This window comes from Merops nubicus, unplaced genomic scaffold (assembly GCF_000691845.1).
Source record: "Merops nubicus isolate BGI_N331 unplaced genomic scaffold, ASM69184v1 scaffold12429, whole genome shotgun sequence".
In the NCBI taxonomy this organism is placed as follows: domain Eukaryota; kingdom Metazoa; phylum Chordata; class Aves; order Coraciiformes; family Meropidae; genus Merops; species Merops nubicus.
In genome coordinates this window covers 40970-63996 of record NW_008630426.1, presented here as the reverse complement: position 1 = coordinate 63996, position 23027 = coordinate 40970, and the positions used below count along the sequence as shown (strand labels likewise).

General features: G+C 39.9%; 1 protein-coding gene across 1 annotated transcript; it reads right to left on the bottom strand.

Annotated features, from left to right (window-relative positions):
- Positions 1-3314: 3314 nt before the first annotated feature.
- UBL3 (ubiquitin-like 3) lies at positions 3315-15042 on the bottom strand (the record flags this gene model as incomplete). Its single annotated transcript, XM_008947309.1, has 4 exons — positions 3315-5100; positions 5494-5571; positions 11235-11321; positions 14934-15042. Coding segments are annotated over 4 exons (327 nt in total), but the record flags the coding sequence as incomplete, so codon positions are not given.
- Between the last annotated feature and the right edge of the window lie 7985 nt (positions 15043-23027).

The window sequence follows — 23027 nt, the reverse complement described above, 5'->3', positions numbered from 1 at the left end:
AAGTAGCTGAAGAGCATTTTTCTGGTAGAAAAGTCAAAACATTTACTACCTGTAAGTTCAGCATCTTCTGAATTGATATAAGCAGGGCGCTTTCATCTTGCACTGCTTCTGCCCTCAGGAGCTGCAGTTCATTCTCCAGCACCTGAGCACAGTAACTTATTGCCCTCAAGGCTGCTCCAGGAAAGCACAAATATCACCTTGACCCCGACTCAAAATTCTCCTCATGAAGCAGAGGGTTTGTAGAGACAAACTCTTACCAGGGTGCATGACACATTTGTCCTGCACAGGCTGGGGCTCGTTGTGCAGTTCCTTGGACATAATGAAGGTGGCAATGTGCCAGAAGTATTTTCCCCTAAGAACTGGGCTCTTCATTGAAAGTTAGGGTGATATCTGAGAGATAAAAATTCTTGCCTTGTTGAGAAAAGATTTTATCTCCTATTATGGTAATTCTGAAAATCCTATCAATTTTCATCAATGTAATTATGGATATTCCTTTTAAATCTTTCTCAGCTTTTCTCCCCAAATTATTGCTGGTGGAATTATGTGCCACTGATTTCATGAAAAATGTTTCTATCAGATTTGAATTTATCACCTCTGCTTTAAAGACTAATATAAAAATTGGGCCAATACAGTTATAAGACAAAAATAGAAGTTCTCCATTTTCTCACTGTAGCTATTTTAACCTCTCATCCTATTCAGTCTCTCTGTAATAGTCCTTCTGTCTCATTATTTTTGTTACAATTTTCCAAACCATAAAGAGCTTGCAGTAGAAGTGTTTGCCCAGGATGCCCAGAACTCAGTTCTGGACTGATCTAGGTAATTTTAAAACAGAGTTGTTTGTATGAGTACTTTGTTTTCTTTCACTACACCATCCTTTACATTCAAAACCAAACTTCATTTGTCACTGTGATCCATCCCATGAGCTTGATAAGGGACCACTACCTTTTTTGTGAGCTTGACTTTAATAACATTCACCATGTGCTATTTCACTGGTCATTCACTTTCTATATTAATTAAAAAAAACCTTATCAATTTAGAACAAAAGAGTCAATCGTTAACTATTGGAAAACCCCAAAGCATAAAGGTGGTTTTGTAATTTTATCATCTGGTACAATGAACTGCAAAACAAAGCAGGTATTGCAGCGTGACCCTCCTCACAGGTACGAACATGGGAGCACAGGTACACCACTGCCTTTTGTGGAGTTTTAACAACTTACTGTTGTGAACCATATATTGTCAGCTTCTCAAACAACAACAAAGGCCTTCTATTGCATTCTGAAAATAAACCCAATACTGACAAGTTATGGCCAAGGCAGAAGGCCTAGGAAGATTCCAAGTACTTCCAAAGTAAAGGGGGTAGGGACCCTCCTTTAAGAATCTGAAGGGCTCTTGGCATTTCTTCCCATTTAAGCAAAGTCGTCCAATGGGTTTCAGTGGTGCAGCTGCTGGTAATGGTCTAAATGCCAATTTACACAGGCTATAGCACCCAGAATTTGCTTAAGCTTATCATTTTAGTCAGCATAAAGTGAGCGAGTTTTAGATGGAGAAGTATATCTGCCTTCCTATTTGCTCTTTGAAGTAAGATTTGTCCAACAAATCTTTATCAGAGCACACAGAGAACCACAAAAAACCACAAGCTTTACCTCCCCTCCCCAAGGAGCAGCAGCAGCAGCTGAATTGTTCTCTTGCAGGGTAGGTGCCTGTTCCTCCAGCTGCACGTGCAGCACATCAGGGAAAGGTGCTCAGGGGCTGCAGAGGTCACCACCTGGTTAGTATCAGCGCAGCACCTTTGCAAGGCCTTTAACATTACAGAGGCCATACCTACTCCAGCAGCTGGGCTAATCCTCAAGTCTTATTTTCTCTTATCACTTAAGAAAATAGAAGCTACAGAATACTTTCATTGCTACCAGATATTATTCCTCACATGAGTATTTATTTATGGCTGATAACGCACACAACGGTATGAGAGACAGATGTGGCCCCTTCATGACATTTCAGAATATGAAGGGCTCCAATTCATCCTCTCCTTCCCTTCCTTCATGACATCTATTAACTCATCCATAGGGAAAATATCATTGCTATCCAAGAGCAAAAATCAAATGTCAAATTCTTCAACATATCATCAGACCGTCCAACAGCCTGACCCTGCAAAGGCTTTGCTTTAATCTTTATGAGCTGCAAGTATCCTCTTGACTCCAATCAACATAGAAGAGAAGCATATGCTTGAACTTTAGCAAGGCTGAGGAATCTGGGATTAAGAGCTGCTGCTTTTGTTCTGGCAAATACACAATCCACAACACAGAGCATCCAAGGAAAAAAGCATAAATCTTTTAGCAGTTCTCCCCCACAGTTTTCCACCCGCCTCACACCACAACAGAAATGCTCTGCAATGGGCAGAACTCAAACAGTTTGCAGGAAAATTAAGGCATCGGCTCTACTCGCTTTCTGAGGGAGTGATTTTGGCAAGCTCACGCTTGAAATGCCAAGCAGCATTGAAGGATTTGCTTGGGCATGTGCATATATGCATCTTACCTCACCATCAGGGAATTCCACATACTTTGCTGTTCAAGCTCGCCAAATATTTTAATTAGAAGCTACTGGGTTTTCATGGATTTATATTGTATCAAGTACCTAGCTGCTGTTTCAAATCAAGATTACATTTCAAACATGCGTTTCTCAAAGTCAAAGCACCTGAAAGACTTAACTACAAAATCTGTCCTGTCCCAGTCCATTTCTTTTTCCTTTATTGCTGTAGCCCTTTATTACCTGAGCCTGTGTTACTTGGGTGCTCAGCATTTTGGAAAAAAGAAGTTTCATTGTGTAGTTAAAGGTGATCACACATTCCTAAGTAGCTTTCTCAAGCTGATGTTCACCATTTTGTTTTAAAATAAGAAAGTTTGTGTCCCTGTAGTTACTTACTTACAAACTATACTGCAGAGCACAAGGAAAACCACCCCCAGGATGCATTTCAGCATAATCATAGAATGGCTTGGGTTGGAAGGGATAATGCTGTCACCTCAGGAACTTCTGTGAGGGACACCAGGGTGGGATCACCTGTAGGGACACTAGCACTGCAAACGTCCACACTCACATTCTTCTCTGACAGGAGAAAAAAAACCCTCTAGGCCACTTCTTTTGACATTAAAGGAAAACAAAACTGAAGCGATAAAACCCATTAGCAGCTTTCAGCAGGTTTTGCCTTCCCCTCCCCCCTTTTTTAAATAGAAATAAAATGGAGTACTCAATTTCCAGATTAAGAAGTATTATTAAAAGTAGTTACAGACCAAATTACAACCCCTAAAACACCACCGAAATGCACTACAATATTCTTTTATTTAGTTTACAGAAGAGTCTATCAGTACAGGTTGCAGAAAGAAAATGTTTAGTGCTATTTACAATTTGTTTTAAAACTCTGCTCTATACAAATTTAATTCTGATAAGTATGAACAATGTTTTTTTGTAAATCTACTGCATATAAAGCATTTCGTCAAAGCAGTAACAATGAAGAAAATAACCCAATTACATTTGAATGATGGCAATCATTCGAAAAAACCATTACACAGAACATCTGTAAGAGTTGTGGACACTTAAGTACAGAACACAACGTCAACCTGTGACTCATTTTTTTTTTTAAAGGCTAAAGCTATTTATATGGAATATTGTTCTATTATGCTACACGCCAATCTATATTTAACTTCTATAGTTATGTATTTTATAAGATTTTTATTAAATATATTCTACACATATTTGTAATTTCACCCAGGAAGAATTCCTCCCCAGTGAAAAAATATAAAATCTTTTATATTTTTTTAAATTTTTATTTATTTTTATTTTTATTTTTTACAGGTTTAGATGAAACTAGCTCATGCTTTAGTGCTGTGCAAAATTCTGTAGCATATCAACGTTTAAATTATTGATATGAAACAAAAGAATGGCATCCTTTTTAATTATGTATGCCTTCAAAAATCAACTTCTGATTTTAATACAATTGCAAGCACTAATACCAAATGCAGATTACATAAAGAAACAAAAACTAGTACTATGGCAAAGGTTTTTCTTTTTGCTTTTTAAACTTTAATCATTCTTTTGAAGTCTCTAATGAGTAAGCATGACACTGGACACTAAGGTACAGATGAGAAAATGACTGAAAAACACCAATTGCCAATATTCAAATACATAAAATTGGTTAGTAAATGATGTTTTCTAACATTTATGCACAATAATAAAAGCCTATGAACTACAGGAAATTACCCCTCCCATATTAAGGCTAGGAAATGCACTCTCTCCACTTGTTTGTGCTGTCTGAATAAGCACTCAGCTAAGGTACGAGATCAGAGCGCACTCAGTAACGAAAAAATCACTTTCATCAGCCCTCTACAGAGTGCTTTTAAATCACAGGCACATAGTTTTTTGTTTGTTTGTTGCAGTGAAAAATATATAGAGTTAGACTTGGTTTAGTTAGTATTCTGTGCCAGTTTGGCCACCAGGTTTGACTTAGGTAGAATTGACTTAACAGTTTTCCCTTTCATTTGGCCATAAGTGAGATTTGTTTTAATTCTAGATATCCAGTTTCCCAGTGTGGCATTATACGTTGTGGGTTACTGCTAGGTGTCTCAAATATTGTTAGAGGTTGTTGATGAGAAACATACTGTCAACCACATTTAGTGCAAATCGCATCTAGAAAGCTCGACTGGTTAGATCCGGTTAATGGAGATTTCTGTGGTAGCAAAACGATTCCTGCTATGGAAAAGAACACGTTAACTTTTCTGGAGATTGAATTCTTTCAAGAACTGATGGACTGTAAGATTATTCAACAAACAAGAAGCAGGAATTAAAGAAAAAAAAAAAGTGTTCATGTATCTTTCTCTTTTTTTCCAAGAAAAAAAAAAAGACTAATGAGACAGTGTTCGTGTAATATTTCAGTTCCATGGATTTACAGACAGGCTCTTCCTACAGGTGTCTGAAGCAAGGTAGGGCCTCTTCTATTCCAGCAGCATGAAAGACAAAGACTATATTACATCACACTTAGCAGGTAAAGCTAACGAGTCTACAGGATTACGCAGCAATTGCTTTCTCCAGTTTTTTCACGGTTCCTTTGACCTGTGGAGCAAGAAGAAAGTTTTGCTTACATGCTATTTCTAAAGCAGTTAGCTTGGTTTGTTTGTGAGCATGCCTGATATAAGTGTGGGTTTTAAAACTATTTTTTATTATACACATGCATGCATAACTGGATAATAAATCAGGAGCAATTTTTAACAGTAAAACCAAAAGCTTTTAAGTTTTGAGTAAATTTCTATATTCTACAAAAACACTACACCAGAAAGTTTATTTCTTAGTTTTCTAAAAACACGTATTAAAGCATTTCATCACTTGCTTCACAAAAGACCACAAGGACTTGACTTTTCTCTCCTATGAAATACTCAAAAAGCCTGTGAGAGATCTGACCGCTCTGCTGTGTTCTTGAGCACGAAATACCTCCAGTGTGCAGCATACCTTGAGAGTTTGGCTCTGGCAATGTCTCTCTAGCCACCAAATGCATCACTGTTGTTTTGCCAAAAGGAAGTTTTAATGCTGGAAAATGAGAAAGGGAGATTTATTAATACATTACAGCAGTCTTCTTTCTTCAAAACACCCAACTGAAACTCATCACAATTGGATTAGGGTCTGTTCAGAACTTCATATGGTTAGGTTTGAACTGCCTACTGAACAGATGTGTAAAGGCACTTCACAGAATGGCTTTGGCTGGAAGGGACCCTAGAGATCATCTAATCCAACCTCCCTGCCATGGGCAGGGACACCTCTCAACTAGACTACATTGCTTGAGGACTCATCCAGCCTGGCCTTGAACACCCCCAGGGAGGAGGCATCCACAGCCTCTGTGGGCAATCGATTCCAAAGTCTCACCACCCCCATACTGAAGAACTTCTTCCTAACAAGCTAAAGATTTCTGGCTAAAATTTTATAGATCACGGTCTTGGGACCCGATAATCATCACTTAAAACATGGTGTTCTTAGAGACATGATATTCCTGTTTGGAAGCTTAGCCTTCCTCTTTTGAGTAGAAGTAGAAACGAGCATTCATGCCATGACCCAGGTGCTAAGTACTTTAAACTTTTTTTTTTTTTTTAAGGTTGTAAAAAAGTGGCCAATTCAGCCATGGAATTATTACTCCTGAGACATCAAAACACTGAGGCACTGCTCCAAAACAGATTTTCCTAAAATATACCTTGATGCACAATACAGATTTTATGAAATACAAAATGTCTGCATCCTGCCTTTTAATATGAATCTGTAACATCAGTTGCTTGTGAAAAAATACCAAATATAAACCATTTTAAATCAGTTATTCTCACAATGCTTCCTTTATGAGCTTTAATAACACAAAATGACCAAATTGGAGCTTTCCACAGACCATTTCTGAAAGAAAAATAATCATTTTCCCATTCTGATTTAAGTATACCAATGCAGTGCTGTATTTACAGTTCTAGCATTGTAGTATGATATTTACCAAAACTTCTAGTCTTCTTGAAATTAAAGGATTCTCCATTGTTCATTACATTTAGCAGATTCTCATTGCTAGGTTTAATACTCTGAACTTCGATTCCTTCCAGTTATTGGCAGGGGAGCAGTTAATTGTACAGGTTCTTTATGTAATTTTAGTTTTGTTTCCTCTCTCCAGCTCCTAAAATTAAGCATCTTCCTCGCTTGCCTTTCTGATAAATGTAAGCTAAAGATGCTCTACGTTTTGTCCTCCTGCCCTTATAGATGAAAAAAAGTTAATGATAAATGTAACAAGAATTTAACCCATCATTCTGACTTGAGTAGAATTTCTCCTCCCAAATTAAATTTACATCTTCTATTTTCAGATACAGGGCACCAAGGCATTTTAGGCAAATGAATAATGAATCTCCATTAAACGTGAAGGTAACTGAAGAGAAAAATGTCTATTTTAATCCTGAGAGCATAGACTCAAAATTCAGTAATAAAAATAAACAAACCTAGGATTTTGTTACTAAATGTATTCAATACAAGCCTAGCAACAACATTGCTGTTATAGCAGATTACAGGCAAGTTATGACTAAAACACAGGTGTAAGCATATGGAGGGATATGCAGCTCCACAAGCTTCTTTGAAGTAGCTGTACTTTGGGAAAAGCCACTTCTGTAGAAAGTCAGATGTTAGTTTACTAAGTCATTTGCTTAGTTTACCCAAAGCCCTGCCTGTGCCTGCAACTAGAAGCTATTGATAGCTTAAAGACTAACAAGTACAAAGTGTTTTGGGTGCTCGATTCTGTAACCCAACTGGAAACTCTGCAAAGAGCACACTAACTGTGTTAAACTCAATGGGAAAGGAGTGTCTTCATAGCAAACTCTTAAGAAGCCATTACAGAAAGAGCAAAATATTATAAATTAATCGTATTAGGGACAACTTTCATAATATCAAGACACTTGAGGAGACTTGATGAGCGAGCTGTGGAGATTCATTATTCACAGTAATCAACTAAAAGTATGCTAATATTTCAGTTAACTCATTTCAGCTAGAGGTCTGCAGAGTTTACCAAAGTCCTCATTAGCATTCTCCAGCTTCCTGCTTGGAACACCATGAGAGACTCTGAGCACTCTAACCTATGCTCAGTAATCCTTTCTTGCTCTTGTCTTCATTCTCTCACCCTTTTCTCTCATTTCAACTGAACTTCTATTTAATTCCTTGCCTATCTGTTTAATTCCATTTTCACTCCATATTTTCTATTGTCAGAATTTACTTTTCATCCCCTCTTTTGGTATGTGTAAGGCACAGGACGGGTTGGCTTCCCTTCCCCCCTGTGTGTTACTTCTCTAATTACTGTTAATTCAAAACCAAACTGCACACCAAAAATTAGCTAAAGGATGAAATTTCCTCTGGAAGCTGAACAACAGACTCTGTCTTGCTAGCTAACTCCCAAGCCCTTCACACAGGCAGGACACATCAAGAGTGTGGCTCCAGGCAAGAGTGGCGTTGCAAACTTTACAGTTCATCTTATCAATTTGTCATTTTTTGATGTTTCTTAGTTTAAAGGAGCCTCAAATTCATAAGACAGTATGCACACACACGAGGTTACACCTAGAACATTGCAATGTCATTTCTGAATGTGAACAATAATGGGCTCCTGTTAAAAAAGAAAACATGAAACCATTTCCTTGGAAACTTTTGTTCACTAGTTGATAAAAGAGACTTTCAGTACACAGTAGATCCAAATTCCAGTCAATATTTCCTAATTACCTAAAGCAAATAAAACAGTAAGTGCTATAATTCAGTTATAGAGAGCTGCAGATAGAAAAGCTTAATGGAACTGTACTGTAACAGCTTAAGAAACTAAATATTGTATTTAGTGAGAAATTCCCCTCCTTCCCCCTAATAAAGGTAACTAGTTCATTTAGGGTTACAGTTAATGAAGACCATAAACTAAAGCAACGATATTTTCAGGCTGCTTCAGGAAGAGCTGTTCCCTTCTCAGCTGTATAATCTTACTCCAGATAATTTCATTAGTACTGAATAGAGCCAATGTTTTTTATCTTCAAACAATACAGCAACAAAAATCTTTGAAAACCACTAATACATATATATAATGTAAGATCCTTAGGGTGAAATCATGATAATTAAAATGCAATGCATGAATGATTACAAAGGAACTAAAATGCCCTGAATCCAAGTAAAGTGCTAAAAATCTACAGACCTGAGTTAATGCAAGAGTCAGCAGCAGGCAGTTATTATTTTTCAGCCTAACCTGTTAAACAATGTATTAAACATATTAAACAGATATTCAAAGTTGGTTTGGTTTTGGATAAATGTCACTGAAGGGAACAAGCACTGGTAGTCAAGAACACCTAGAGATGAATCTCAAAGAAAATTCCATTTAGCTGTCCTTGCCTGGAAACACAGGGTAAGACTAGCACCTGTGCCAGCAAGCTTGCCCATGGTACCAAGCTGGGAGGAGTGGCTGACACACCAGAAGGCTGTGCTGCCATTCAGTGAGACCTGGATGGGCTGCCAAGCTGGGTGGAGGGGAACCTCAGGAAGTTCAACAAGGGCAAGTGCAGGGTCCTGCACCCCTGAGGAAGAATAACCCCATGCACCAGTGCACAGAGGCTGACCTGTGGGAAAGCAGCCCTGTGGAGAAGGACCTGGGAGTCCTGGTGGACAAGTTAACCAGGAGGCAGCAACATGGCCTTATGGCAATGAAGACCAATGGCATATTGGGGTGCCTTAAGAAGAGTGTGGCCAGCAGGTCAAGGGAGATTCTCCTCCCCGTCTACTCTGCCCTACTGAGGCCACATCTGGAGTACTGTGTCCAGTTCTGGGCTCCCCATTCAAGAGAGACAAAGTACTGGAGAGAGTCCAACAGAGGGCTTACAAAGATGATTTAGAGGATTGGAACATCTCTCTGACAAGGAAAGGCTGAGAGACCTGGGTCTGTTTAGCCTAGAGAAGACTGAGAGGGGATCTTGCCAAAGCTTATAAATATCTACAGGGCAGGTGTCATCAAGAGGATGGGGTCAATCTCTTTTTCATTGGTGCCCAGCAACAGGACAAGGGATAACAGGCACAAACTGGAACACAAGTTCTGTCTGAACATGAGGAAAAACTTCCTTACTTCAAGGGTGATAAGGCACTGGAATAGGCTGCTCAGAGCACTTGTGGAGTCTCCTTCTCTGGAGACTTTTGAAATGCCGCTGGACATGTTCCTGTGAAACCTGCTCTAGATGAACCTGCCTTTGCAGGGAGGGTAGACTGGATGGTCTCCAGAGGTCCCTTCCAAACCCCACCATTCTGTGATTGATGAGATGACCCAAGACTAAACCATTTGTCTTTCAATCCTACTTCAACCATTGATGTAAACCTGGTAGACATACAAATTAAAATTTTTGAGTTCTGCCAGCTGAACTGACAGTGATCTTGTTTCTATATATATCAGCATTAAAAAATTATTTATATGGGAAGTAAATCTATTCTAAAAGTGTATCACTAGCCAGCATTGGTAATGGTAGGAAGCAAATCAATGGCTGTATCATCCCAGTCACTTCACAGAAAGACCACCAGAAGGCCCTGGGGACACCTTACTGCAGCCTTCCAGTATCTGAAGGCCTACAAGAAAGCTGGGGAGGGACATTTTACAGGATAGTACAAGGGGTAATGGGTTCAAACTGGAAGAGCACAGACTTATATTAGAAATTAGGAAGTTCTTCACTCTGAGGGTGGTGAGACAGTGCCACAGCCTGCCCAAGGAAGCTGTGGATGCTCCATCACTGGATGTGTTCAAGGCTGGGTTGGATGGGGCTTTGAGCAAGCTGGTCTGGTAGAAGGTGTCCCTGCCCATGGCAGGGGGGTTGGAACTAGACAATCTTTAAGGTCCCTTCCAACTCAAACCATTCTATGATCTTAATTTCAAAAACACTTAGTGATTTTGTATTATATTCTCCTCTCTGTATTGCACTCAAGTGCCAAATGCATGAACAATCTGCACATACAGAGAAAGGAGGAGTATTAATTTGCTTTTCAAGTGGTACAGAGAAGAGTTTCATTTTGTTTAGTCATTGGCAGAGTTGATATTCACACTGGCAACTTTCACCTACAAAAGGAAAGATAATTGTCACAAATTTACGTGGTAGCCATAGCAAAGATACCCTGAACTTGTGGGAGAGCACTTGCCACAAGGGGGCACGGTGGAACTGCAGTTCCTTAGCATATGAAGCGAAGCCATTTACTTTTGTTTTCACATAACTATGCAATTGTATCCCTGGGAGAGCACTGGACAGCAAGAATGCTTCCCCTCATTCTCATTCATAGTGAATCTTCCTTCATTGCACTAAGATTTAAAGTACTGTTTAACCAATTATCATCATCATCTTTAGCAAACATTTTAACATAGTTAAGACGTTTATGAAGAAGGTTACCCTGGAAATGTAGCATGAGACTGGTAGAACAAAGTATTCTATTTAGAAAGACAACCAATAAAAGTACTCTTACTGTCTCTTTATGCTAGAGGAGACTTGACTTACCAGGTGGTGCCTCCCAAAGTTTAACTAGCGCTAACACGATGGAAAAATACACAAAAAGATACAATGCCACTCTATGGAGAAGAAAAATAGTATATAGCAAGCCATACTGTGATCTTGAACAGTGAAGTAGTATCTACTGCACTGTAAATAAATATCCCCTGTCCCTGGCTGTAACATGGATGAAAATTATTTTCATACCTCCTAGTGTGACATTGCCATGAAGAAACCTTCCTTGATAAATAAGCCGCAAGATATTTGGACTGCTGACTTGTTCTTCTTCCCAATCTGAAAAGAAGCAAGAGAATTTCACAGTTATGTTGTAATAGAAGCATCTTTTGTTCCTTCTCTCACCTTTACCCAAGAAGAAACAAGAACAGTTGGACTTTCTTGCATGAAGCACTCTAGAGAGCACATCAGCTGAAGATACAGAAATATAATTCAAGGCCAGTACTTCTGAAATCTGTTCTTAAATTTATTATTGGAGGTTGGGCATTGAAACACAGTTTTATGCCTGCAAATATAACTACTGCTAACTTCCTTCACAGATTGCGGGAGATATTTAACACACACACAAGTCCTACATGAAGTATTTCATAAATGCAAGTTGCCTCCTGTGGCTTAATATCCACTTGGCTAAAATTGCCTCAATTTCTTGCCATTCAGAAGATTCTCAAGCCGTGGCTCTCCTCCTCGCCGGCAGTTAATTGTCTAAGCGGAGCCGCTCTCCAGCAATGCCGAGCGGCCACACACACAGCCCAGGCACATGTGATGCAGGGGTGGCTGGAACCAGGACTCTCGGATGACAGCACTGACACGCTGCTCAGCGGTGTGTGGGGATGGCCAGATCCAACCAGTTCCATGTCCAGAGGGGGCAGTGACCCGAGGAGCCCCCGCAGAGCCGGAACAGAGAGCTCGCTCGGAGCAGCCTCCGACTGACACATTTTAAGGAACTTCGCAAAGGACAATCCATGGATGTTTCTTATGTGGCAAACAGTGACTCGGGAAAAGCAAGTGTGCACTTTGCTGTAATGCATTTCCAACAATGCTTGAGCCATCATAAATCATTTATAAGCTTAAATGATCTTTTCCTGCTCTTTTACTGTTTCCCGTCACAACCTGAGTAACAAATAAATACGCACTTTGCTTCCAGAACAAATATCCTAAACCCTGGAAATGCTGAATTTTACATGGGCTTTCTGGGAATGCAATGTCTGCTGTTTCTTAGCTGACCAGATATCTGGCAACGGCTGTTCACAAATGTTCCCTCTTTCTGCTGCTGTAGTGTTTATGTACCAAAATGAATATTCAGCAAGGGATCATGACAAGCCCCAACCTGTTCACTGGGAACATACAATTAACATACGGGCAGCAGCAACTGGCACCACAAAAGGAGAAGTGAAAAGGGGGGAAGAGGAAACATTTAAAACCAAGGCCACAGCTGCAGAGAGTGTAGGGAGAGGCAGCTGGTGTGAAAAAGCAAGCAGGCAGAGGGGCGGGCAGCAGGAGCCACGGTGCCCCAGAGCTCAGTGGAGGCAGGGCCTCCACAGCAGAGGCATCAACAGCAGAGCCTGCAAGGTCCCCGGGTGCTGCCATGTACCTACTTTGTCACATTAGATCAAATAAGGCAACCAAGCTATCTGAATTTCAAGTATTTCCACTCAAGGTCTGATTCAACGGTCTTGCACTTCAAGCAGATGCCCTTTTTGCTATGCTGTGAAGTGGGCTGCATTAAGGGTCTGAATTATCACACTGCTAGGGCAAATGTGTTTTTGTTTGTTTGTTTGTTTAAGATTTTTTTTGTTTTGTTTTTAACTCCACCCAGTCTGAACCACATTGTACTATGGCTGTGAAGAGAAGTTCAGCCAGGTTACAGTGCCATAATGACGTAAAACAGCAACCAAAAGAAGGCAGACTGTATTTTGGCACAGGTATTTGCTCATTGTTAAGCTGCCAATTTACCCATCCTTTTAATTTTTGCTTCTTGGCTGACAATCTGAAACATTTCTTCCTGACATAATGTCAAATTTTAATTTCCACTGATGACTAAATGAGCCAAGAGGAAAATATTTACCTATGATTTTTTTTCAGTTCAGCAGCTAATTGCTGTACAAGAAAAAAGTTATTATTTAAAAGAAAATGGGGGGTGGGGGAAAGAACAGGTAACCTATCTAGATGATAGACATTAACATCAATTTGGCATTTTCCACTACAAGTCAAGAGACCCTTAACTAATGATGATATTGTCAAAAGAGGGAGAATGGGTTTGCCTCAATCCTGCCAGCATGTGACAGGCTATTTCATTACCTTTTTTCCCCACAAATCATGACAAGTCAAAGTGACGGTAAAAGAAACCATTTCATAGCATCTCTCTTTCAAGGAAATTCTAGCCCTCATCAAGATTTTTCAGTGCTGGGGCAAAGAAGAGTACTCTCAGTCTGAAAACAGCTAGTGGGCTAATGTTTGGGAAAACCTATATGCTATTGTGAAATAGATTCTTCCTCAGTCTTTTAAATTAACGCTATTCTTCTTTGCACAGGCAATTAAATATTTGTCAAGATTTAGAGCACTCCCTCAGAACAGCAGGTATTTGAACTGACATTTCCATGCCCATCTCTACTTTTATTTTTCTTTAAAAAAGAGACTAAAATCTGTGTTTCTTCCCAACACAAAACTCAGAACCTGCAACCTTCAAGCCCTCCACAGACTGGAAACACAAGACCACATGTTCAGGAACAAACTTGGGTAAGAAAAAACAAACAGTTCTGCCTTTACTAATTCAGATAAAATTAGACAAAGAACATTTGATCATGACAACTATGTTGACACACGTTAAAATATGTACAGTAGCTACACAGATGCTACATCAACCAGATTTCTTAGTGTAAAAATGTTTTACGTCTGTGTCTAATACTTCAGAGGACTAAACCCCTCCTCCTTCACCACACGTTCTCCAAAGTACATCTGCTGCATCCCAGCAAATCAAACAGCAAACAAGTCCCGTGAAACTGTTCTTCCTGACCTCAAAGACCAGTTTAAGCCTAAAAAATGGATTATCAACACTAACTTTTTGGCATGAATTATCTACCATACCTTTGACAAAAGCACCACAGAAACAGATATTGTAATGTTTCGGTCTGTGTAAACAGTCTTTTTTAACAACAACACAGTAACCTAAATGCAGTCCTGTACCAAAATAAGCATTTTCTTTCATTGTATGTCATGCTATGTCTGTTTTGGCTATTTTCCCATACAATCTTAGTTGGGGAGAACAGAAGCACTTTGTTTTTGTGGAGCTATTCACATATGTGAATGCACATCTTAAGCTTTCAAGTCCATTTTCCAAAGCTAGTATCCCTGCATAACACCAAATATATTCATACAAACAATCTCAGTTTCTCTTGGTCTTTTAAAGATCTCTTAAAATGTTCTTTAATTTTTTTTTCCTGGGAAAACATTACTGCAGATACTTCCCAACACAAGGCAGCGAGAATCATTTCAGATTCAATTTCTCTAATGCATTCTTATGTTTTCCATTAGCTGTCCTCACATAAGAAGTTTTATATCACCAACATTTCCTCACACTTGGTAAATCCTCTAACGAGATTCATCAGGAAAAGTGTCTAAACACAGGAGGAAAAAACTACTTCAGTGTGGGGAAGCAAATTTTGGAAAACAATCAGGAAATAGCCCAGACATCAAAAAACCTGACCTACTGAAGAAACAGGGAAAAGGACAAGAAGACAATTGTATTTCTGTGTAAATCTATATCCAGATACACAATAAACATACTGAATTTGAACGCTGAGAACAGAGATTGGTTTATTGACACTTTGCTCTGAAAATGCAGGGAAGCTTCCAGCCTGCCAGTTAAAAAGGCAAAGCCACACAGCGACTCACCCATGGGCCAGTTGTCGTACACATGCTTTGCAATATCTGCAGCAGAGTCGTTGGGTGAGAACAGGAACTCTTTCGTTTTCCCACTCACCAAGATGAGGCGCAAATTTATCTGAAAAAAAAAAAAAAAGGTAGTATTAGGAAAGTATCCAGAGAAGACTTTTTTTTTTTTAAAGTTACTGAAAAGTTGTCATTGGTTTCAGAAGAATGACTCAAAGTGATTTGAAAAGAACGATGGTGTTAAAAATAGAGTTGAAGACCACAATAAAATTTTGTGTGTTTACAAATAATCTAAGAGGATTAAATTCTAACAGCTGGCATTTTTGATGATAAACACCAGAAGATTCTGATAGGACAGTCGATTCAGTCACTGCCTATTAAAAAAAGCTTTCAGCAGAGTAGGAAAAAATCCATCCAAGACACGCTGGCAATGCATCTTCTGGAATGAAAAGGAAAAAGAAAACTGGAAAATTAACCCAAAGAGCCCTAAAAACTGTCCAACTCTGCACTGGAATAGCCTGTGAGCCTCAGTAAAAGCCGTAGCATGCTCTCCACTATGGTATTTGTCATCCCTGATCTCACCCAACGCACCTCCTCCAAAACATCAGGGAGCCAGGCAGCACCCTTGTGCAGTCCCAGCTGCCACAGACCTTGAAATCTTCTGCCACAGTTCCAAGCCCAAAACTTTGCTCCACCACCAATCTCTCACTACAGACAAAGTGGTTGAGATCACATGCAACACAGAAAGACTATGATGTGGTGTTACTACTGTCATCTGTTTCTTTTATCTACCCATCAGAATCTTCAGCTATAACTTTTGTCTTTTCTACTTATAGGTTACTGAATATAATTCCTTTTTCATATAGCATCAAAATAACCTCTATAAAGAGTTCACTATGACATTACTTACAATGCAAAAGAGATTAGATTTTGGCTCCTCAAGCAATTTCTAGCAAGGTCACAAAATGTGTTTGGGTAGCTAGTGCTTACCAATGCCTACAGCAAGCAGAGGTCTAGCTGCTTTTTTGTTTTGGCCTACAAGCCTAAATTTCATCAACTTTTAGCAAGATGTTAGCATGCTAACTGCTTGGATACTTCTTTCCAAATCATGCTGTCAAACTGCAACTCTCATTTTAAATTGCAACAAAGCTTTCCTTGTTGGAAATTCAGTGAGCTGTTTCCTAGATCAAATACAAATGGAAAAATGTACAAGTGTTCAAAACTTCTAGAGGGCAAAAAACCTCAGCACATCACATTCACTGAATATGGCAGCTCTGCCTCAGTTACCTACTCACCACTTATTTCAGAAGTTTTCCAGATAGATTGTCTATTCTTTCTTGAATGCTTTGGCTTGGATTCATCGTCCCTATCTTTAAGCACCTAATGGAGGTATCCAAATTACAATCTCTATCATCCTGCACACTTCAAGGTCAACAAAGAAAATGACTCCTCAATTCAGTCTCTACTTGAAGTGTAGGGAAGATAAAAAGAGTTAGTACAAAAGGGCTAGGGTGCCCTACCTGACTCCCCACTAACGCCCTTCAGAAAATACAAGTGCTGCCATCAGCCTAGGAAAGAACCCAAGTGGTAGTTGTCTCTCAGAAAGCACCACAGCCACTGCAAGAGCATCACTGCATACCAAGAAATCATGAAAAAACTTAAAGAAGAGAAGATGGAGGAATGCTGTTTAATCAAAGACAATTATTCATAAAATTCAGAACACGTTTGGGTATAAACATTAAAATTCCATTTCCTTTGATATTTCCAGATTAAGGAATTGTTTTCGAATCTCACCAAGATTTAGCAGAAAAAGCAGATCACTATTCCTGTTTGCTCTGTAAAACTGGCCACCGCAACTGATTACAACTTCAAAATGCTAGGCCTCAATTAAGCAATGGCCAGACTATGTCCAGTTGTTTTGCTTATATTGTCTTTCAATGTAAGTAGTTTCTCCCCTCTTAGCTGTCTTTACCTCTGTATGGATAGACAACACTTACATATTTGATTTCTTTAGCTGGACTACCCAAGACAAGCTCTCCAAGCTTTCTCTGGTGAGCTATCCATTTCCACATTTGTCCCAGGAGCCCATCTCTGCACATTTCAATTTCTTCTCTTTTCCTCTCCTCTCAAAACAGATGGCTATTTCTGAAGCATACTGAAGGATGTCTCACCAGATGCTTGTGTAACACCACAAGTAATTTCCCCTGTCTACTGGAAACACCTTCTGTGATTGTGCCCCCAGAGCTCACACAGGTTCTTCATAACTTCACTGCGTGGTCTGCTCAGCTACTTCGTACCCTTCCCTACTTTGTTCCATTCAATTATTCTGACTCCAAGCTTGTAACTGACATTTTGGCTGTAGTACCCTAAAAACACAATGCTCCAAATTTCAGCTCACCCTTATTACTCCATCCCTTTCAGGGAAAGGAGGCTAGGTAGAAAGAAGTATTCTGCACCACAGAGATGTTTCAGACGTCCCCCATGTCTGCACCCATGGCCTATGAAATCCCCCCCCAAAATTTCTGTGTAATATTTCTTTCTCTCTACATTAAAAGCATGTTTCTAACTTCATGTCATCAACAAATTCTAGCAGCAAAATCTTTCTACGTGTACCTTTGCCATTAAATGAAGCAGGTAACACAAGACTGATCTGACAATTGATGTATAATGATTCCCATAGTGAGCTCTCTCCGAGGTGGCTTCCCCCTCTTCTCAGCTAGGTCTTTTATGTCAGGCCCTTATACACACTCACAATTTCTCCATGATAGCCCAGTTTCTCCTGTTTAACCACCAGTTTGCAGTATGGCATCACATCAGTTACTACACACATATTCACGTGAAACTATAAAAGTGTCTATGTAGAAAATAAGTTCTTTCCATCAAAAGCCATCTTTCCCTGCTCCAGCTTTCAGAGGCGTGGCACATGGTGCTCCCTTCCACTTTCTCTATATCTCATTATCTTTAATTAGCCTTTAAGTGTTAATGCATCTCATTACAACACCAACATACTGCCACAAATTTAGGAGGTTCAGTCTGCATCACAAACTGCTACTGTACTTGGGAATGGGCCGTCTGTTTAAAAAACAAACCAACCAAGCCCCAATACTCTGCAGCAGTGCCTGCTGTAGGCACTAGTGGTGAGGAGCTTCTTCACCAGCTGCCGTCCTGCCTCCAGCTCTGACCTCCACCCATCCATCTCCTCTACTCTAACTGGCTCCTGAGATCCAGCCCTAAGTTGGCTCCCTTTGGCCAAGCAGCCCCCCAGCTTTGATTTTATGCAGGTTATCTAAGGATTTCTTTTCCTTTACCTTTATGTAGTTCATCTGTGGTGGAGATTACCTATTTTGAAGATTATAAGATTTTTCTAGACAGGAGACATAACATCAAGCCACCAGCTCTCTATAACTTTCTGATTCAGATCATACAAGGAGTTGATTAAAAAAAAATCCAGAAGCTTAGTCCTGCTCAACACTTAAAATATGATTAGGGCACAGCATTAATATAGAACTAAAGTTACTCTTCAGCTAGCGTCACACCAAGGAGACAATTCCTTTTACTCTAACTACTGAGTTTTGAGATTATCAGGCACACTGAAGTAAATACAGAAAGGAGAAGAATACCACAGAAAAGTAATAAAAATTTTCCAAGAAGGAAATTTAGTTTTGGTTAAGTCATACTTCTGCAGTTAATACACCATTTAAAATCAGTGTAAGCAACAGGGGGGGGGAAATGTGAAAAAAATCTTAGTTCCTTTTTCCCCCCTTCATGTCCCCAGGATGGATACCTTAATAATGCTGAAGGTTTTCTGTTGCTGAAGAGCATTTCTTACATTTCTACTATGAAATATAAAAGGCACATCAAGATAAACTAAGAACTTTACAAGATCTACTAGAAAGAATGTGTAAAATGTAGGAGAAATATTTTCATTTAAAAAGAAAAAGAGTACAAGAGTACTGCCAAATATCAGCAGAAGCCCAAAATAACTCCTTCAGTCAGTCAAGCAGATGTTGCATCAAGTGCAAGGAAACAGCTGCTCTAATGAAAGGTTAAAGTATTTTCTTATTTATAGTACAGCATGGCACTGATACATTTAGTTTGCATGTTTATCTCTCCATACATGCAAGAATATATGAGATATAGCTAGATATATATTCATATTTATATTTCTTAAACTTGGCTTGAAAGGATCTTAGTCTTGAGTTGCATATCACACTACGTCAAAGGGTTTGAAGTTTGAAAACTTGCCTTTAATTTTAGAGTCTAATCTCATTCCCCTCAAGAGAACTGAGCAATGTAATGGATGCTGTACTATTTATTCTGCAAGCCCAAGAACCCAGCTTCAAACAAACTACAGAGGATCTGAAACAAACCATTTTGGCAAAACATCACTAATGAAAGTTCATATCTAGGGGAAAGGGAAGGAGAAGAGGAAGAGGAAAGGGAAGAGAAGAAGAAAGCTTATGTGTATTCACATTTACTCAAAGGAAAGTGCATTAAGAAAATCTTGGCTATGTAGAGAAGTTTTTACACAAAAGCAGCCAATTTTCATACTTCCATTTAAGAAAGGGTTCTCTGTGGTCCTAGGCACCCTGTACCTGATCTTCTGTGTTAGAAGTTAACAAGCAAGTTGTATCTGTATCCCTTGCATGCTTTAAAGCCTTCCCATCTATTCATGTCGAAAGTGTCTTGGTCGAGGCACTTTTGTGATTCTTGTGGCCCTGTCAGGTTTCCTTTTCCACAGGGGACATAATGACCATCCTGATTTTTTGTTTGGTTTTGGGTTGTTTTTTTTTCCCCAGGCTACCAAAGGGAATTCCAGCCTTTTGCTGTTGCAAACTGGTAAGGATCACATCGTCATACTGCTGCATTGTAGCACCAACTGCAACATCACTGGTGAAAGCACTTAGGAGGAGCCACAGCATCAGGAGCAGGATTAAATACAATTTTGGACTAAGTCCCCGCTGCACAGTTATGTAATGGCACATTCTCTTTGGGATCTCAAGCGTGCAAACCTCGCCCTCTCTCCCCCCCTACCAGAGCCAGCACCAATCTCATAACTACAGTTCTAGCCACCACCCCACCAGTTGTACTGGAGACTCAAAGAATTTCAGTGTAGATTATATACTGTAAACAAAAATATAAAACTAAATAACCCATAAATTAAATGTACATAGATAAATACAAAGAATGTAATAACGACTGTGACTGCAACTCCAGGAACAAAAATTTGGGTCCTGTTTACAGAGGCAGTGTAGGTTGTGCTTTGTTACAGGCATCTGCAACAGTTCGTCCACTCTTCAAGCCTTAACTACAGAATATCTCAGTGTTGCAATGCTGCCCATTTCACAATTAAATAAATTAAATAAATGGGCAGTCACCTAAACATCAAGAAATGAGATGTTTACAACCTACACGATGTTTCTTGATGTTTAAGTGACTTCCCATCTATTCAGTTAATTTATTTTGTTATCTATTTTACGCTCCAGTAGCGGATTAAGATTCCTCCCATTTTACAATTAAAATGCAGAGGAGGAGAAGTGTCATATTGCCACATGCTACACAACCACAAGTTTAAATTAACTGCTTTTCTTCAGCTGTTTAAGATTAAAATACATACTCAAGGTTTGTTTTTTTTTTTTTTAACAGATGTTGAACTGAACTGAAAACCAAAGATGGACCAGAAGGGAAAGCAATGAGATAGGAACATTCAGAAATACAGACTCAAGATTAATTTCTCAAAATCCAATACAACAGTTCAAAAAATCCAATAGTTCAATCTTACAATTCATAGAATCCTCTTACATAGTTTGGAGAATAACCTTATTTCTTACAAGATGCACCAAAGTTTTCTAAGGACTCTAGGCCAAAGAGAAACCCCACAGCACCAAGGAGTACACTTTACTGACTGAATTCCACCAGATTTCCCTGAAAGGTTGATCCAAGCCTGAGTAACAGTCTAAGGGAAACAGCAGCATTACACAGGCCAAGTCAGCAGGACCTACAGGTTCTAGACATCAGTTCACTCCTAGAGGAGATATATCACCTCAATGTAATCACTTCTGGAAACATATCCACCTGAATATAATGAAGAGCTTCAGTTTTAACACTCCCTGGAAGGCTGCTCTGGAACTTGACTGACCTACTGAGTGGACCTTTCTTCTAAGTCCCAGCATAAGCTTACTCTTGGACAGGTTACATTCACTGATGTGAGACCTACCCTGTGCTTTAGTTAAAATATCCATGGGTTGCTTCTACATCTGCTGACAAGGACACACTTTGCTAAAATACACAAGCAAAGGTTTTCCTCGTTAATTAGCTGGCCCTTGGAGTGAACACTGTCTTCAAAGCTGTGAAGCACATCAACAGAGGTCAAGGAAACTGGGCTTGGTTAGCCTGGAGGCCTGCTAGGCATCTATTAGCAACATTCCTATATCTAAATTACCAAGACAACAACCTCTTTACTTAAGTGCAAGACAGAAGAACAAGAGACAGTAGTCATCAATGGGAACAAGAGGCTTTGAACTGTGATAAGAAAAAATGGTTTTGTCCTTAGGACATGAAAGCAGTGGAAGAGGTCACACAGAGATGCTCTGGAAGCTCTGTCCTTGAGGGTTTTCAACCACCCGGACAACAAAGTTCCAAGTAACCTGGGGACTTCCAACTCAGAGAACAACCCAGCTGAAGTGCCCCTACATAAATACACACAATATGGGTGGCAAACAGGAGGAGCTGGACACCACCATGTTGTTAGAAAGCTATGACCTGAACATCACTGAAACTTGGTGGGATGAATCCCATGACTGGAGTGCAGCAGCTATCTCCCCTCAATCTGCCGGCCACACTCTTCTTAAGGCACCCAAGGGCACCACTGGCCTTTTTGGACATAAGGGCACATCGCTGGCTGGTGGCTAACTCATCCACCAGGACTCCCAGGTTCTTCTCTGTGGAGCTGCTTTCCAGCAGGCCAACCCCTAACCTGTACTAGTGCATGGGGTTATTCCTCCTTAGGTGCAGGACCCTACACTTGCCCTTGTTGAACCTCATCAGGTTCCCCTCCACCCAACTCTGCAGCCTGTCCAGGCCTCGCTGAATGGCAGCACAGCCTTCTGGTGTGTCAGCCACTCCTCCCGGTTTTGTATCACCAGCAAACTTGCTGAGGGTACGTTCTGTCCCTTCATCCAGGTCACTGATGAACAAGACTGGAACCAGTAGAGAGCCCTGGGGAACACCCCCAGCTACAGGCCTCCAGCTAGACTCCACGATGCTTATCACAACCCTCGGAGCAATGTCATTCAGCAGTTCTCTACCTACCTCACGGCCCGCTCATCTAACCCACACATCCTAAGCTTGCCTATGAGGATGTTATTTGAGACAGTGTCAAAAGCCTTGCTGAAGTCAAGGCAGACAACATCCACTGCTCTCTCCTCACTTATCCAGCCAGCCACCCCATCATAGAAGGGTATCAGATTGGACAAGGCTATCTGATTTCTCTTTGGTGAATCCCTGCTGACCACTCCAAATAACCTTCTTTTCCTCCAGATGTTTAGAGATGACAAAACTCTATGAATCCCACTTCTAGACACTTATTTTCACCAGATACTTTCTAAATAATACAGTAAACCATACTTTCTGAACTAAACACCAAAAATTTACATTTGGCTACACTCAAAACCCTTACATTTAGCTTTAGCTGCACAAAGGAGCTTTCCTCTACCCTTACAATACCATGCACCTATAAAAAATTTGCTTTATATCAAGAAAAAAGTAGACACAGAACATGAGAAGTAAATACATTGCCAATGTGATCCAGTAAGACTCTGAAAATTGATTGCCAGCCAGCTGACAGACTTGTGACACCCACAGCCACAGGGCTTGTGGCTTGGGCAATCCCAACAATGACATCATGAAAGTGTGCCAGCATCTCACACCACTCTGTTCAAGACTAAGGTGAACTTCATAACCAGTTCCAATGGCACACTCATCTTTAGATTACTACAAACAGAAACAAACACGTCTTCATGTGCAACTCCTTTCTCAAACAAGGAACAGTGAAGGCAACTTTGCACTAAAAACTAAGTTTGCACATTTCAGAGAAGT